This window comes from Psammomys obesus, unplaced genomic scaffold (genome assembly GCF_907164565.1).
Source record: "Psammomys obesus unplaced genomic scaffold, mPsaObe1.curated_primary_1811, whole genome shotgun sequence".
NCBI classification, from domain to species: Eukaryota; Metazoa; Chordata; class Mammalia; order Rodentia; family Muridae; genus Psammomys; species Psammomys obesus.
Window position 1 is genome coordinate 13,807,797 of NW_026585698.1, and position 18,666 is coordinate 13,826,462.

Consider the following 18,666-nt stretch of genomic DNA (forward strand, 5'->3'; position numbering starts at 1 on the left):
TGTGTGTGTGTGTGTGTGTGTGTGTGTGTGTGTGTGTGTGTGTGTGTTGGGCTGGAGGGTTGGCTCAGCAGTTAGGAGTACCTGCTAGTCTTGCAGAGGACCTGGGCTCACTCACATCCTTGCTCAGAGAGTCTAGAATTCCAGTTCTAGGGGATCTGATGCCTTTCTGTTTCTGTGAACATTGCAAGCGTGGGTACCCTTGCATGTGTATAGGCAAAACATTTGTACATGTGAAATAGAGAATAAGGGCTGGAGAGATGGCTCAGCTGTTAATAACACTGGCTGCTCTTCTGGAGGACCCAGGTTCCATTCCCAGCACTTGTGTGATTTACAGTGCCTATCACTCCAGGCCCAGGGGGTCTGATGCCCTCTTCTGGTCTCTATGGGCACTTATTGTATGCATCTGGTGCGCAGACATACATGTGAGCAAAATACCTATACACATAAAAAAAAAATCAAAGAAAAAAATTTTAAATCTTAAAAAAAACCTTTATTGAAGAATTTAGTATGAAATTAGTTTATTGTATTATGATTGACTTAAGCCATTTTTTATTAGCTTTTCAGAATTAGTTTGGCTTTTGTAGGCATGTGATTTTTATCAGATTGGCTGTTAGTTTTGATTCATCTGACTCTGACCTACACATAGCACTTTCCATGACTTAAGAGTTCTCCTTGACAGTGATTTCTTCCAGTATCTGTAAATCAGTGTTTAAAGTTGTAATTTTAATTTACAGTGTTAAGATGGTATTTAAGTACCGAGTTGTGAAATTATAGAAAGATATGTTAGCTTGCTTGGGTCAAGACCTTTTGTAGATTTTTTTTGTGTGTGGAATAATGCTAGGCATAAAAATCATGATTAATAAGCAATTACTGCCCCCAACCGTGTTGTGAGCCCTCCTTGCTGTTTTGAACAGGGCTCACAGAGTCAGTAATTTACAGACCGCCGGACCTGGCATGTAGTCCAGGTTTCTTGATTACCCTTTTCATGGCTGCTTACCATGCATCTGCAGGGTTTCCTGGTGTATAATTTCCAGTGGGAGAGAACTGGAAGCTGGTGTTGTTGATATCTCTATGCAATCGTGTGCAATTTAATGTCAGTAATAAGTAAAACAGTCTTTAGTCATTCCTTGTACGGGAGTCTCGGCCAAGCATAGTGACAGACACCTTCAATCCAGGACTTAGGAAACAGGCTGGGAGATGCAAGGGCTGCATCCTGAGATCCTGTCTCAAAGAGAGTAGGGGGCAGTGTTTCCCCTACAAATTCTCTTCTCAGCTGCTGCCCTTTAAAAAGTTAATTTTGTTTTATGTTTGTTTTCTTTTGTGTACGTCTGTTTACCACCTGTGTGCCTGATGCCTGAAGAGGCCAGAAGAGGGTGTCAGATTCCCTGAGACTGGTCACAAATGTGAGCCATCGTGTGGGTGCTGAGAATTAAGCCTGAACCAGAGCCCTCTGGAAGAATATCCAGTACTCTTAACCGCTGAGCTGCCTCTCCAGCTCCAAGTTGCTGCCTTTATTATCTATCTATCTATCTATCTATCTATCTATCTATCTATCTATCTATCTATCTATCTATCATTTGGAGATCTCATGTAGGTCATGCTGGTCTCACACATATGTACAGCTGAAGATGACCATGAACTGATTTTCTGAAGATAACCATGAACTGCCTCTATCTTCCAAATGCTGGGTTACAAGGAGCCACCATTACTTCCAGCTGCCTTTATTTTAATAAGGCTTTAGGCATATTTAGGATATGCAGGATGTTTCTCTATAAATTTTGATTGCTTCTGTCTATTGGGTTTTCATTGTGGGCTGTTACTCTGATAAGCATGTTAGGTTTCTTTCATTTAATTATCTCAGCATCCTTATAAAGTACTGTTACCAATTCCATTTTATGAATGAGGAATCTAAATTTTCAGGAGTTAAGCACTAGTCTTTGGATACAGATTTGATCTACAGTAGTTTTTAAAACTAAGCATGGAAGATTTTTTTCTTCAATCCTCCTTAGCATGAAAGATCTTAAGATACCAGCTAAATTTAAATGCTTTAAAATATCAGTATATTTCTTTTGCAGGGTCAAAAAGATTATAATGAAGGTTAGAGTTTAAAGGAAAAGATGAAATTCTGTGTGACTTAGAAAGTAGGGTTTGAATGTTTCTGTAGTGTCAAGAAAGCCTCCTGTCCCTCAGTGAGGGCTGCAGACACCCAACAGCCAGGGAGTGATCTTAGAGCCCCCTGATCCCTGATTCAGAGTGAGTGCACTGTGATGCAGTATTACAGTAAGATAAAGTCAGAGGGTCCATTGCTCTGTCTTCTACAGGTGGATGGTTGGAAAGGTTGGGCTTCTGAATCCCCGAAATAAATTGCTCTCTCTAACTTTGTTTGTTGCAATATTTTTCTAACCTTTGAGCCCTGGTGAAATAACTTCTACAGCTAGGATAAAGACTTTCCCTCATATTGTTTTATGTGTCCGTATTTGTATCAGAAGTCTTAAAGCAAGGCTTTATCAATTCTTGTTTATAAGGTAAGTGATTCACCCTTGGTAACAACTCATATGGCAAAGCTGGAGCTTGCATCCAGGTCTCCTGACTTTATCTTCTTCATTAAAACACTGCTGTTATATTGTGTGTGTGTGTGTGTGTGTGTGTACATACGTACTTGCGTCACTTATGGACATTCCACAGTGTGTATGTGAAAGTCAGAGGATAACATATGGGAGTTGGTTCTTTTCTTCTGCTTATGCTGTTGGGCTGCACTAGCTCACCAACTCTTTGTCTATTTATCATTACTTGTCTTTTCAAATTAAAAAATGTTTAGGCCAAGGCTTGCTGTGTAGCTCAGGCTGGACTGGAAATCTGTGTAGCCTCGCTTGGCAGTCTTGATGCTGAAGAGGAATGTTGTACCTCAGTGGGTCTGAGGACCCGAGGAAGCCTCTGTTGTTCCACCTCAGATGTTATTGTTGCTTTGGCCTGTGGAACGTTGTCAATAACTAGGTAACTATCTTAGTTTTCTATCTCTGTGAAGAGGAACCATGACCTAAGCAACCTTGTGAAAGAAAGCCTTTAATTGGGGGCTTGCTCACCAGTTTCAGATAGTGAGTCCATGACCATCATGGCAGGAAGTATAATGGCTGGCAGTGAGGGAAAGAGAGGGAGAGAAGTAGAGAGGGTGAGGAGAAAAGGGGCTTGAGTTTCATACTTCTTCCAAAAAGGCCACACCTCCTAATCCTTCCCAAAACAGCTCCACCTACTAGGGATCACACATTGAAATATATGAGTTAAGGGGGCCATTCTCACTCAGACAACTACAGTGAATTACGTTAAATTATGAGGAAGCCTTACATAGATTCCTTACAATGTGGCATCCTGTTTAATGCAGAAGTAATAATAGCATGCTAGGCAAAGATAGGTAGATGAATGAGCAGTGGCTGATCTTCAGGGCACCCGATTTGATTTCCAGCACTCAGGTGTGCCTCATAACTATCCTTAACTCCAGTTCCAGGGATCTAATGCCCTCTTCTGGCCTCCACGGGCATCAAACACACAAGTGTGCACAGACATACACATAGGCAAATCACCCATGCACATACAAAAAAATTAAAATGAGATGCAGGTATGTTCAGAATGGTGCAGGAACTCGAAGGAGTGAATTGGAAAGTTTCTGGTACTGAGCTGCTGGGAGAAAAGCCCACAAAGGAAACTTGAAGGCAGTGGTTCTCAGCCTGTGGGGCAAGACCTCTTTTACAGGGACACTTAAGGCCACCTGCATATAAGATATTTATATTACGAATCATAACAATAGCAAAATTAGGGTTATCACGTAGCAACAAAAATAATTTTATGTTTGGGGGTCACCGCAACATGAGGAACTGTACTAGAGGGTCGCAGCGTTAGCAGGGTTGAGGACAACTGCTTTCTGGCATTCCAAGATAACGAGCGAGCGCAGTGGAGTCAGAACAGTACTTTTGAGTGATAGACTTTTGAGTTTAGATTAAGGCAGTAAAAAGCAGGGAGGGAGATTACCATTCCGGTCCTTACAGTCTGTGACCCTTCACTCTGTCTTTGAGAGCAGCCCCAGGCTGATCTTAGGAGACGCAGATCAGTTAGAGCATGACTTCTTAAAACTGTTGCCACCTCTGTGTGGGTCACCATTCGGGGTTTTGAATGTACAGCAACTACAGTTTCAGAGGCAAGTTTGTTCTTAGCAACCCCCACCTGGGTTGCAGCCCGTGATTTCCTGCAGCCGAGGCCAAGTGGAAAAGTTTGGACTACTTTTCTTGGCAGAGGGATTTCAAGATCCCCAAATATTGACTCTGTCCTGTGGTTATTAGTGGTTATTCTAATGCATATCTACACTGAGAAAGGGGAACCAGAGCAAAAGAAAAATACAGAAGGTACAATTTGAGGAGAAAAATCACACCAGGAAATGAGATGGTGGAACCGAGCTGTGTGCTGAGAGAGGCCAGATGTGCAATGGAATAAAGGGAGTGGTGCCCCAGGGCAAGATGCCACCCAGCTGATGCTGAAATTTTCGAAGGGAAAAAGTCTGAGGGATTTCCTCCACCTAAAAAGCAACTACAAAGGAACACTTATGCAAATATAATTCAAGGAGGGGCCAGGATCCATCCAAAGCAAATAGTCCAGCTTGGCAGCTTTAGCCATGTCTGTGTTCTGGCTTTAGAGCCATGAAGGATACAAGAGGAAAGGGGTTGTGGAATCTTCCTCTACAGTTAGGGCGATATGGAGGTCAGGCATGTGGCAGGAGAGTCCCTGAGTGCAAGCCCTGACAGGCCTTTTTGTGAAGAGGTGAAAACGAAGCCTGGATTGTACTAGGAGCCCACAAAGTATTGGGGGTTCCAGAGTCCTGGGACACAAGCCAGGAAAGACGGAATCTAGGGAGTGGAAGGAGCTCACGAGAAAGAAGTGCATTGTTAGAGAAGCAGGGAGGAGAGAGCTATCCGAGGAAGCCCTTTGGCATTGGGCACAGAGCCACGGGATTTGCAGTTTGCTGCTGTTTTGGACATAAGAGCTAGCCGGCACGTGAGGTGTTCTGTCTACTGAATGAGTTAGAACACGGAATAGTATAAATCTGTAAAGTATTACATTTCGATACGTGAGTTGAAGGATTTTCAGCATTGTTTTCCGTCATGACATCTGTCTTTCAGATTTTTTTTATCAGGTGGTAGAACTCTCAAGAAATAATTTTTAAAGAGCTGTTTTGCAGTTTTCTTTTCAACGTGATACCATTTCTATTCCCACAGGTTTGATTGTAAATGCATCACCAAGAGGCAGCCCAGAATGAAGAAAGCAAACAGGAGTGCTGGCTCAGTGCCTAAGGTGTCTGGAGTAGGCAAACCGCAAACAGTAGAAAAAAGCAAGCCTGAAAACAGCTCTTCAGTACCCACAGGAAGCAAACCTGTAAAGCCTGGAATAGCATCTTTGTCGAAGGTATTAACAGCAGTATCTGAATATACATTGGATTTTAAGCATGCACATATTTAATATGTTGAATTTATTAATGAGAATTATTTGGGGTTTACTCACTGCTAGTACTAGGGTCTCTGAACAGAGCAGGGTGGCTTTAATTGGTGTTTTGATCCATCTGTATGAATGAAATTAATAGTAGGCTCTGCATGTAGGAAATAACTGAGTGCCTGCTTTATGAAGGGTGCCGTGTTCAGGTGAGCCAGAGGTAGAGTCTGCCTTCAGGGAGCTTGAGGAGGAAAGGATGGCAGCCACGAGATGCAAACTGAACCACCCCTGAAATGTCAGGTGCCAAGAGAAGTAGACAGGATGGCCGGTAGATAATGCTCCCAGCTCGGGAAGGCCTGTGGAAAGAATAGGTGAGGGTGTGTTAAAGGGTGGCTGCTCTCACATTCCTCTGACTTCTTGACAGTAGTTTTTGTCCTGTGACACATGCATGCTTTGACAGCATGAGTTTCTTTTTTGTTTGTTTTTGTTTTTTTGAGACAGGGTTTCTTTGCGCTGTAGTTTCTGGCTGTCCTGAAACTGTAGACTAAGCTGGCCTTGAGTTCAGAAGTCCGCTTGTTTCTGCTTCCTGAGTGCTGGGGTTAAAAGTGAGCACCAGATTGCCTGCTCTTTCCAACAGCTGATCCAAGATTAGTCCTGGCTAACATTGGAGGTTTTAATTCAGTAAGAGCGTAGTTAATTTTCTTCAGACTGTAGAGACTGGATTAATCATTTTTTTTAGTATAAAATTGTTTTTAGACTAACGACTTTGGCAAAAGAGAGATGAGTACTTGGCTTCAAAGGGCTGGGGCCATAATTAAAAGGGGGATTACAAGTGGACAGCACAGATCAATGATTTAAGAAATGAGAGGTGGTGGCAGCGTTTTGTGTTATGTTTTGCTTTGTTGTTGTTAGAGTTGAATCTTTTAGCTCAGGATTGATTTTGATTTTGGGAACAGAGCAGTTTTCCAGGGGTGTTCTGTCCGTCTGTCCTTCCTTCTTTCCAGCTAGCTACCTATCTATGTATTGTGCGCATAAACGTGAATGCATGTGTGTACCTTTGTGCCACATTGTAGAGGTGAGAGAGGGCTTAAACTCAGGTTGTCAGCCTTGGTGTCCAGCATCTCTGCCTGCTGAGTCACTGTCCCAACATCCACTTTTTAAAATGTCATTATTATTATTATTATTATTATTATTATTATTATTATTATTATTATTATTATTTGCTGTATTGTTTTGAGACAGGATCTTCTGTGTAGCCCAGGCTGGCCGCAGGCTCCTTGCAGCGTCCTCCCGGCTGCCCAGCTGCCAGGGTTACATGTGCTTCCCACCACGCACAGCTGCTGCTTCTGTGTCTGTTCTTGCGTGCAGCTGCACACAGTCTTCTTCCAGCTTTTCCGTTTAAGGCCTGTTGGCTTCCTTGCTTGCTGCCTTGCTTTAGTATTGGGATGCTTGGCTAGAAACTGAGCACGCAGAAACCAGGAGGGGGATTCTGCTAGTCTGACAAGGAGAAAGCAGGCCTGGCCTGTGCTCCCCAGCAACCCTTTATCCAGGCAGAGGTTTTTAGGTTGTGGATCAACTTATTTTAAAAGCACCTTAGAGGGACAGCTGATGAGGGCCTTCCATGTGTGTCTGAAAGATCTAACAGGAAATGCTGTTTTGTATTTCAGGGTTGTTGAAACTGAACTTGGACTGATCCAGTGGGTATGGGGCCCCTAATTTTTTTCTTACTATATCCTTATGAGTTGCTAGTTGTCATCCTGTGGCCTGGAGGATGGTGCCAGGAATGGCCTTTGTCCTACTTCTGCTCTTCTGAATCAACACCCTAAAGTGTTTGCGTGGTGTCAGTGCTGTGACTCTTTCATGAGAGAGATGGCGTGTTCTGACCTAACTGATGACTTAATTGCTGGGCCTGTCTTCACAGGAGAGTGCCTGTTCGACAGGTGACCTGTTACTTATGTGGCCAGAAGGGTAGGTTGAAGTGTTGGTGTCGGGTGTGTATTCCTGCCTGCGTTCTGTGGCTCCGTGTCAGATTGACCATGGCATGTGCACTGAGCAGGCCTGTCACTTCTGAGGTGTAGCTGCGGAGTCGCTGGGAGTTTGGTCTTGAACAGTGGGTACCTTTGCACTGTAAAGCAAAACTGTACACACGCTCTTCCCAGCACACACTGGCTGTTTACACTTCAGCAGCTTTGTTTAGTGTATGTGCAAGTGTGTTGAGGGGGTGTAGGCTGATTTGAGTAGGGGGGGTCAGCTCTCATACTCTTTGGTAACACTGAACAGGTCAGTTACTGTCGCTTATCCTAAACTGTTGTTGATTAGAAATTGGAGAGATAGGAAATAAAAAGTAAAAAGAAGCAAGAAAAAGAAAACATTAAAGGGGTTTTGAGGCTCGTGGAGTTCAGCTCTGGTGCGATGCCTCACATGTGTTATGCCCCAGGTACCGTCTCGAGCACGACAAAAGAAGGGGTGAACCCTGCTGACTTGCTACAGTTTGATTTTCAATCACTACAGTTCACAGATTCTCTGGCACAAACCCCCACAACTTCCAATCTTGTAACTGTAATGGAGCATGATGAGCAGGAGGTAAAGAAGGCTCTGGCTTTTAGTTATTTAAATAGCACAAATGCTCGCACTTACCCCACATTCACACATTTTGTCATTGATCAAAATTCCCATGAGCCCTTTCTCATAGTGTCAGGGTAAAAGCACTTGAATGTTTTTACTCTCATCTCAGATAGAGTTGGAGGATGATCTTTGTGATGCAGAGCTCCAGTCACTCTTGACAGGAGCTGTGTGGGTAGAAAGAGATGTAGGCCAGCTGCTCCGGTCTGTGCTGAGGAACACAGCCTTCAGTGGCGCCATCGTCCAGGGCGCATGCTGCTGGCCTATCACGGTGAGTGTGGAAGAAGCAACAGAACAGCTGGCATGCTGGCAGGAGCAGTTCCCATTATACTGGTGTGTGTGTGTGTGTGTGTGTGTGTTAATTCATGCATGGGCACCATTAAGTTTCAATCAGAATCCAAATAACTGATAGTATTATTTTGATCATACTTTTCTGTGATTATAATTTTGTGGTTAACAAAAGCTAGTTAACAGGGTTATAGCTTAGTGATAGGCTGCTTGTGTAGTATGGAAAAGGCCCTACTACACACACATGCTTACACACAGAAGGGCAGGCAGGGGAGGGAAGGAAAGAGTTAACAGTGTGACCATTCACCTGTGAAATGTAAAATTTGTAAAGTAATCTTAATGTTTGAGGAAAATGTGCACACTTGAAAATTTAGATTCTCTGAGAGACTGTCCAGCAGGGGATCAAAGCAGATGCAGAGACTCACAGCCAAACTTTGGGCAGAGCACAGGGAGTCTTATGGGAGAAGGGGGTTATAAAAGGACCCAGAGGGGACAGGAGCCACACAAGGAGACCAACAAAGCCAGAAATAAGCAGGGCCCAGGGGGGACTTCAGAGACTAATGCATCAACCAAAGACCACACAGAGAGAGGACATAGACCCCCTGTTCAGATGTAGCCCATAGACACCTCAGCTTTTATGTGGGCTCCCTAGCAAGAGGAGAAGAGAGAGTCTCTGACATGAACTGGTTCGCCTGCTCCTTGATCACTTCTCCCTGGTGGGGTGACCTAGCCAGTGTGCTGTGTGTGTATGTGTCGTTTTGGATAGCTGTGGTTACAGTACTTGTGTGGGTCCACTGTCTTATTTTGTGGTCTGTATGTCTGTGTTCCGGTACCATATTATAGCTTTATAATGTATCTTGAATGTCTGGAATGGCGATTCTTCCAGTCTGCCAGTATTTTTGTTGTTGTTTTGTTTTGTTTTTTTGGAGACAGGGTTTCTCTGTGTAATAGCTCTGGCTCTCCTGGACTTGCTTTGTAGACCAAGCTGGTCTCAAACTCATAGCGATTGCCTCTGCCTCCCTGAGTGCTGGGATTACAGACATGTGCCACCATGCCTGGCTTCCCGCTAGTATTCTTTTTGCTTTGGCTGTCCAGGGTCTTTTCTGGTTCTACCTGAATTTTAGGATGCTGTTTGAAGTTTGTGAAGAATGTTCTGTAACTCAAAAGATTTAGTCTTTTCGTAGTGTCTTTTTATTCCAACAAATAAATACTTAGTCTTTTTATGGTACCTGTCTCACATTTGCTGCATATTCCTTTCCTGTGCTTTTTACAACGTTCCAGATTCTTTGGTCTAGGTCCTTTACTTTATTTTCAAGTCCTGCTATTCTGTCCTCTGCTTGATTCATTCTACTTGTGAGTTTTCTTGTTAGATTATTGAGTGTTCCAACTCCATCTTCATTTCTTTTGTGGTCTCTTTATTGAAGAGTTTTAAATCCTGACTTATCCTCCTCATTTCATTGTTTTTTTTTCTTTTTAATTTATTTTATGTGCGTTATCGTGAAGATGTCAGATCCTTTGCAATTGGGGTTACAGACAGTTGTGAGCTGCCATGTGGGTGCTGGGAATTGAACCTGGGTCCTTCAGGAAGAGCAGGTAGTGCTCTTACCCACTGAGCCATCTCTCCAGCCTCCTGTTTGTATTTTCTTAGACATCACTCAAGCATTTATTGTTATCCTCTTGGAGTTCAATGAAGTGTTTGTGTGTTTTTTTTTTTTAATTTCTCAAGTTTATTGATAAAATTTATGGTTGTTCTTTTAAATTCTGTGTCCTGGTGCTCTTTTAGGTAGTTGTCATTAGATACCACTTCAGTGGGGCTAGGGGTTGGACAGGAGCAAGCTGTCTTGTTTATTTATTCATGGTTTGGTTTTGTGATTTCCTGGCAGGTGTACTTCTTTGGTTTGTGTGTGTAGTATGATAATCCAGCCTGCCGTAGACTGGCCCTGTGCAGGAGCTGAGTGGTCTAACTTGGCAAAGCTGGTGGATGAAAAAGGTCCAGGCAGAGGTGGCTCCCAAACAGAGGATGTAGGCCTGTAGGATGTAGATTTGTCAGCCAGGTGAGGGAATGATGGGAGAGGGAAGGAGTATCTCTCAAGTCAAAAGATGCGCTTGTACAAACCAGGTTTAAAGGCCACCAGTCTGGACCCAAGCCTGTGAGTGTGGAGGTGGCCATAGGCAGGGGCAGCTGTGGGGATGGGGGGGGTGTGCATGGGAAAGGGCATGGGTTTGGAAATAGACTTGTGGTTTTGTAGGTGGGGAAGGGCGGAAAGGGAAGAAGTGATTTATCCAACAAAGTTGGTCCACTAACCAAACTACAAAAATCTTTAATAAAAAATGTATATATTCAGTTAATGATTTTCCGTTTCCACTTGCTGGAAATAAATGATCAGTTTCATTCTTGTTTATTCTTCCAGTGTTCCTTTTTGCATAAATAGGCAGATACACTTAGATTTCATTTGCTTGCTTATCTATCTATCATCTATCTATCTATTTATTTTTGGTTTTCTGAGGCAGGCGTGGCCTACTTTACCCAGCTAGCTCTTAATTAAAAAAAAAAAATATATATATATATATTTAAATATATATATATTTAGCTGGGTTCGGTGGTGCATGCCTGTAATCCCAGCACTCAGGGAGGCAGAGGAAGGTGGATCTCTGTGAGTTCGAGGCCAGCCTGGTCTACAAAGTGAGTCTAGAACAGCCAAGGCTACACAGAGAAACTTTGTCTCAGAAAAAGCAAAACAAACAAACCATAAGATTTATTTTACTTCTGTGTATATGTGTATGTAATGTATTTATGTATGTGTGTGTGTGCATGTGTTGGTGCCAGCATGGGCCGCAGACCTTGTGTCCTCCTAGAGCTGTTCCCTCTATGAGAATAGCAAGAATGCTTAGCTGCTGGCCGTCTCCAACCCTATACTTAGATTTTAAAATACTTTTTTTTATTAAGGCTTCCGTTGCTGTGATGAAATACTGTGACCAAAGCAACATGGAGAGAAAAGGGCTCATTTGGCTCACACTTCCACATCATAATCCATCATTGAAGGAAGTCAGGGCAGGAACTTAAGCAGAGCAGGGACCTGGAGTCAGGAGCTGATGGAGAGGCCATGGAAGGGTGCTGCTTACAGGCTTGCTTCTCATGGCTTGCTCTGCCTTTCTCATAGACCCTGAACCACCAGCCCACGGATGGTACCACCCACGATGAGCTGGGCCCTCCCCTGTCATTCACGAATTAAGAAAATGCCCAATAGCCCAATCTTATGGAGGCTTTTCTCAGTCAAGGCTCCCCCTTCTCAGATGACTCCATAGTTTGTGTCAAGTTGACATAAAACTATCAGCACACTTTCTTTTATACAAAGAACATGACATTATATTATATATATTATCTTTTTTTTTTTTTAAAGCTAGCTTTCTCTGTGTAGCCTTGCTTGTCCTGGACTCACTTTGTAGACCAGGTTGTCCTCGAATTCGTAGAGATCTCCCTGCCTCTGCCTCCTTGAGTACTGGGATTAAAGGTGTACTCCACCACGCCGGCTGCTTAGCTACATTTTTACTTAATGTAGTCTAGAAATCTCTATATTGATATTTTTAAATGTGGGGGGGTCAAAAGACAACTGTGGGAGTTAGTTCTCTCTACCATACAGGGTGCAAAGCTTGGACTCAGGTCTTCAGGCTTGATGTCAAGTGAGCCATCTCATGAGCCCTCTATACTGCTATCCTGATCATTTTTAAAATATTAGCTGCGTAGCACACTTCATTGTATACCAATCCAGTTTACACTATCCTTCCCCAAAAAGTGTGTTATCATTTTTTTCTGTGTTTGCTAGCCTGGTAGGTATCAAATATTTCACCATCTGTTTTCATTCCTCTTCCTTTTTTAAAATTTATTTATTTTGACTGTGATAAAGATTTTAAAACTCTTTCTAAACTACAGTTTAAGATTTTTACTTTTATGCTCTTAAGTTTATGAGGTTTTTGTTCTGTGATGTCAGTTTCTGGTTGTAGTTAGAAACAGCATACTTTATTTTTGATGTGGTATGAAACACTCCAGACTCATTCCTTTTTCACTTTTTTGTGAATTCATGGTTGACCTAGCATGATTTCCTGTAAAACCTGTGTTTTCTGCGTTACTTTTTAAGCCATAATCAATTATTTTTCAGTATAGTTTCCTTATAGAATTTCTGGTTATCATTATTATTTTGTTTCTTTGAGACAGGGTTTCTCTGTGTAGCCCTGGCTGTCTTGGAACTTGCTTTGTAGACCAGGCTGGCCTTGAACTCACAGAGATCTGCCAGCCTCTCTGATACCGTGTGTGGCTTATTATAGTTTTATTGGGGTGCTGAAAGTGTAATCAAAGACCTCCCACATGCTAGATAAGAGCTCTCCCAAGCTGCACCCAATTCTTATTCTGGTTTACTGATTTTAATACTGTGTGATCAGAATTACAAGGTCAGACTTTGTCATTTGGCATCACAGTGTATATTTGACTTCACCAAAGATAAAATTGTAACCAGAGAAGTGTGACTGGGATTAAGCTCCCTTTCACATGATTGAAAGAAAATATTTAACATAATGAGGAAACATTAGTTTGAAGATAGCTTTTTTTAATGTATAAAAGATGATTTGAAAATAGAATATTGTAAGTATGTAACTACTAATGGAAGAAGATTGATGGGATAGGGAACTTGAAATTTAAAGCTCTTTTGTGCCATAGTTGATGGCTACTTTTCACTAGCTGAGTCAAGTTAATGTCATTTTCCCCTTTATCTATGTCCTATTACGCATTTTAGGAGTCAAACATATAGTAACTCTTATCAGAGTTTAACTCTGTGTAAATGTTTGAAGAAGCTGACCCCTTTCAGCTTAATGTTTTTAGTTGTAAACATTTTATGAGCGTTTTGCTTGACTGTGTGTCTGTGTACCATGTGTGTGTCTGGTGTGCACAGACCACCACGGATCCCCTGGAACTGGAGTTACACACGGTTGTTAGCCACCATGGGGGTGCTGGGAATCAAAGCTGGGTCCTTTGCCATTGCTTGTACCACTAAGCCATCTCTTCAGTTCCCTATTTTTCTTTTTGTTTTGGTGTTGGGATCAGTCCAGGGCTGTGAGCATCCTATGACTAGCTTCATCCCTAAGTCTTCTGACTCTTTTTAAATAAAGTATTTTTACCTTTCTGCATTACTGTGATAGAGTTTTATAACTGATTGGTAAAGGGCTAGAGAGATGGCTTACTGATGGAAAGGTCGTGCTGCTTTTTCAGATGTAGGTTGGATGTCCAACACTCATATGATGTTTTACATCACCTGTAATTCTAGGTGCAGGGGATTCTCTACCATCTTCTGACCTCTGTGGGCACCAGGCTCAAATGTGCTGCACAGCCATATATGCAGGCACAATACCCATCACAAAAAATAAAATAAAAAAAAAAATAGAAACAACGGAATGTGGAAAGCAGTTACTTCCATTTGGAATCCCTGGTTTTAAAAACCAGAAGAAAGTTTAGAGGTTAGTTACATACACATGAACCATTTTAACTTGTAGAAGTGAATTCATCATGATTATTTCAGAGCATTGCTGCAGCCCAATACAGTAAATCATCAGCTAATGTGTGCCTTCACCTTAAGGGGAAGAAAAACTTTGGGTTCTTTTATTATTCTTCCTGGTCTGGGAGATGGTTCAGTGGGTAAAAGCATTTCCTGCCAGACTTGACCACCTGTGTTGATCCTTGGGACCCACAGAGTGGAAGGAGAAAAGAGACTTCTAGAAGTTGACCTCTGACCTCCACCAATGCTCTACATTACAGTTGTTGTGTGAGAAGGCACATACATGTGTACACGTATGTGCACACACACTAAATAAATAAGTATAAAAGTAATAACAAGTAGCTCTTCTTTTTTTATTACTTCATTTTATTTGCATTGGTGTTGTGTTTCCATATATGTCTGTGTGAGGGTGTCAGATCCCCTGGAACTGGAGTTACAGGCAGTTGTGAGCTGCCATGTGAGTGTTGGGGTTTGAACCTGAATCCTTTGGAAGAAGAGCCAGTGCTCTTAACCGCTGAGCCATCCCTCTAGCCCTTTCTACAGGTTTTAAACTCCCATTGTTTTAATGAAAGCAGTAAAAATAGTTATCTCCTAGTCACATTTTTATCGCTATGAGAAGACACCATGACCAAGGAAACTTTTAAAAGAAAGAATTTACTTGGATAGGCTTCATTTTTAATGAAGATTTACCTAACTCTTAGTGGCAGTGTTTAGAACTTACAGCGGCAGGGGCCGTCCTTATTGCCATCTGTGTTGTTTCATGGAGGTGATTCCTGTTCACCGGTCATGTCCTAAGTGAAAGTTTACTCAAAATGACACCTTCCTGCCTTCCACAGGATGTGGAAATGGGCACACAGTAGGCATCCAAAAATGATCTTTTACTGTGTGCATGGTTTAGTATCTTAGACTCATGTGATTGCCTGTAAGTATAAAGAGATTTTGTGTCTGATTTTGTAGCACAGTGGTGTGCTGCTTGTTTAGAAAATGTCGGAAAGTCTTCCTGGAGTTCTTAAGTATAATGTAAAAGTCAAGAGCCCTGCTTAGCCTTCAGATGTTAGTTTGATGTTGTTTCACTTAGTCAATGTGCTCTTATTTTCTCTTGCTTCTAGACCAAGAGCAGTGATGACCTCTTAGCTGGAGTGGCTGGAGGAGTGAACGTGACCAATGGTGTCAAAGCTAAGAAAAGCACCTGTTCATCTGTGGCGCCTCCAGCACCTGCACCTGCCATGACCGTCGCGGAGAGCAAATCCAAGATCAGCACAGGTGTGGCTGTTACTCGATCTCATGTTATCTACCTGTTTGTGAGAGACTTCCCCTTACCTCTGCAAACTGCCACTTCTTCTTGCATTCCAGGTCACACTCCACTGTTCCTTTAATGGCCGTGTGGTCTGATTAACAAGAGGGAATGTTTCCGTCCTCCTTTTTAGAAGTGGTATTTTGTTTGATCCCCATTGCAGCTCTTGAAGTATAGACTAGACTCTCCTCATTGTAGCTATGAGGTAACTCTACTGAAGCTTAGCATAATAGTCTTGCCAAAGGCTATCCATTGGTTTACTTGATAGATGTTTCTTGGGAACTCATTTTGTTCTAGGCTTTATAAGATACAAATCTGGTGGTGGTACAAGGTTTGAACCTTCACTGTATCAAACCTGAGATCATCACATTTAATGTCCTCACAGGGCAAGGACCTTGAGATGAAATACTCTATCGACATCTCCTCTTTGTGGCTTCTGGACCTGAGCTAGGGGCCATTCCAACGTGCACATGTGGTTTTCTGTTGATGGTTACACCTGACGTCAGGATTCATTTATTACCTCCTAGGATTAGATACTCCAGTTCAGATTTGTATGTCTGTGTTAGTCTGCTAGTACACCATAATGAAATACCACAGACTAAAGCGTTTACACAACAAAAATTTACTTTATTATACTGTAGTTCATAAATCAAAGTATTGGCAGTTCTGTTTTCTCTCAAGGTCTCCTTGGCTTACATTTGGATACTTTGTCACTGTGTCCCTCTGCGTTTGTCCTACCCTCCTCTTCATAGACACAAATCACACCGGATAAAGTCCACCTGACAGTTTGTCTTAGTGTTTTATTGCTGTGAAGAGACACCATGATGACAGAAATTCTTATAAAAGAAAACATTTAATTGGGGCTGGCTTACAGTTTCAGAGGTTTAGTCCATTGTCAACATGGCAGGAAGCATGGCAGCATGAAGGCAGACTTGGTGCTGGAGAAGGAGCTGAGGGTTCTACATCTGGATCAGCAGACAGCAGGAAGAGAGAGACACTGGACCAAGCTTGGGCTTTTGAGACCTCAAAGCCCTCCCCAAGTGACAAGCTTCCTCCAACAAGGCCACACATCCTGATAGTACCATTCCCTAAACACTTAAATATAGGGGCTATTTTCTTTCATTCATTCATTCATTCATTCATTCATTCATTCATTCATTCATTTTGAGACAGGGTTTCTCCGTGTAGCCTTGGCTGCCCTGAACTTGCTTTGTAGACTAGGCTGCTCTCGAACTCGCAGAGCTCTGCCTGCCTCTGCCTCCTCAAGTGCTGGGATTACAGACATATGGGGGCCATTTTTATTCAAACCACCACGCAGCTCCATCTGAATTTAATTGGCTAAATCAGTTACTCTGTCTGCAAATACAGTCATATTCTAGGGACCAGGGCTTTAATATGTACCTTTCGGGGGGGTCATGGTTCAGCCTCAGCAGCATCCTTATTCTTCAGTTCATTGGCTGTCTCTCTTCCTGAGGATGACCCCAAGGCTGTTTGATTTTAGTGGCCAAGCCAGGCCGCTCATCTGATTTGAGTTCTTCTGCCTGCTCAGTTCAGCTGGCAAGGTTGCTGCTCTTTTTGTCTGTTCCTCTTCGTATCTTTCTCATTCCTCACCTTGGTTGAGGTGGTCAACCACCTCATGGCTTGGTTGGTCCTTGCCTTCCTCTTTTTTTTTTTTTTTAATAAAAAGGGCCTTTGGTGTTGATAAGAATGATGGTACCACATCCTAATTTAATACCATCCTTTTCCTCTTTGGTTATCCATTTGTATTTGTTTCACCGTCCCTTTTCCTCAGCTTTTGAAAAGGAACAAGCCTTTGTCTCACTTCGTTACTGTTGTCATTGTCAAGCATAGGCTGCTTCCTTTCTCACCAGTTCCTAGAACATCTTTGTATCAGTCAGGGTTTTCTAAAGAAGCATAATTGATAGAATGAACGTATAGAAATAATACAATATAATATAAACATGTATTGTATTGTGCTGTATTGTAAAAGGGGATTTATTTGTGTGGCTTAAAGGCTGTGCTCTGGGTAGTCCGACCATGGCTGTCTCCCGGTGGAAAGGCCAAGAATCCAGTAGTTGTTCAGTGTACAAGGTTAGATGTGTCAGCAGTCTCAGTCTGGTGCTGGAGTCCTCAAGACTGTGTTTGAATCCTGAAATAGTAGGTTCTAATACCAGTCTTGGCAACAGGATAGATGAACTTGCCAGAGCAAGTGAGTGCAAGGAGGCAAAAGGCAAAAGCTTCCATCAGAGGTGTGGCCCACCTCGAATGGTCCAGTCAAGAAAATCTTTAATAGGTGTATCCAATTAGTTGGGTTTTAGTTGATTTCAGATGGAGTCATCTTCACAATCAGGGTTAGCTGTAAGAGTCTTCTAAATTAATTTCCACAAACATTCCCTTTTCCTTACTTCTTTCTTGCTCAAGAATCCTTACTGTCTTGCAGGGACTCCTGAACTCAGCCAATATCCAGGCTTCTGTAGAAACACTCCCCGGAAACACTTGTTAACTGTTTATCTTAACCTTTCTGTGTGCCATGCTCACTTCTGCTTTGTCGTCTGTGTCTTGTGACCAGCCTGACTTCTTTCTTCTCTCCGCTGGTTCTGCTCTGAAACGGATGAGGGAAGATTCTTGTCAATGAGTGGCTCTACAGCCTATAACTTAGCCTCCAGGCAGTATTGCCTCTTTTTTTTTTTTTTATTATTTTTTTTAAGTGTGCTATACACATTAATTAAAATCGTTGAACAGAATCTACTTTCAGGGAAGAGGTTTGAAATACAGCCTTAGTGTCTTGCCCCAACTAGCCTGGAACTATGTCAAATCCTCCTGCCTCTGTGTCTGCCTCCAGAGTATTCAGATTACAGGCATATACTACCATATCCAGTATGGGCATTTTTTCTTAACTGCTCATATTTTAAACCTTTGAAAACAACTGGTACAATCATTTTGCTAGAGGCAAAGGAAATAGGAAAAACATATAAACAGCAAAACCTAGATCTGATTGCGTGGTCCTGTGTCCTCCCACTCTCATGCCCTCCTGGGGACTGAATGAAAGGCCCAGGACATGCTGAACACAGACTCCACTGTTCACCTGCAGCTCCAGTCCTCTCTCTTTTAGTTTGAGGCAGGCTGTCACTGAGTTGTCCTGCTGGCCTTGAGTGGATTCTGTTTCACAGGCTGGCCTTGAGGTTGTGCTCTTATTGCCTTAACTTCAGAAGTAGTGTGGTTTGCAATCTGCATACCACCAAGGCCAAATAATAAATATATTTTTAAAGAGCTGCCAGTTTATGTAGTGGACTGCAAGGCTGTAGAGGTAATGAAGGACTTTGTGATAGAGGAAAATGTTTACCTGTGGGCTGTTGGGGTGTTCTGTAGCAACTCTGCAGCTATAAAATGAAATGAAGATATCATTTACCTCAAAGTTTTGATGAGTCTTGTGTAAGTTAATGTCTG

The 18,666-nt window shown here is 42.5% G+C and overlaps 1 protein-coding gene across 2 annotated transcripts in view; it reads left to right on the forward strand.

The window, feature by feature from the left end:
• Specc1l (sperm antigen with calponin homology and coiled-coil domains 1 like) overlaps nt 1-18,666 on the forward strand; it is a 100,504-nt gene that overhangs the window by 13,590 nt on the left and 68,248 nt on the right. Inside the window, exons 1-3 of one of the 2 annotated variants that reach the window (XM_055598948.1) lie at nt 2,937-2,994; nt 5,262-5,448; nt 15,035-15,188. In XM_055598948.1, coding sequence (XP_055454923.1) covers nt 5,299-5,448; nt 15,035-15,188 — 304 coding nt within the window. In that variant the 5' untranslated portion in view covers nt 2,937-2,994; nt 5,262-5,298. Of the gene's footprint in view, nt 1-2,936; nt 2,995-5,261; nt 5,449-15,034; nt 15,189-18,666 lie in introns of those variants that run through there. The other variant, XM_055598949.1, reaches the window with a different exon arrangement.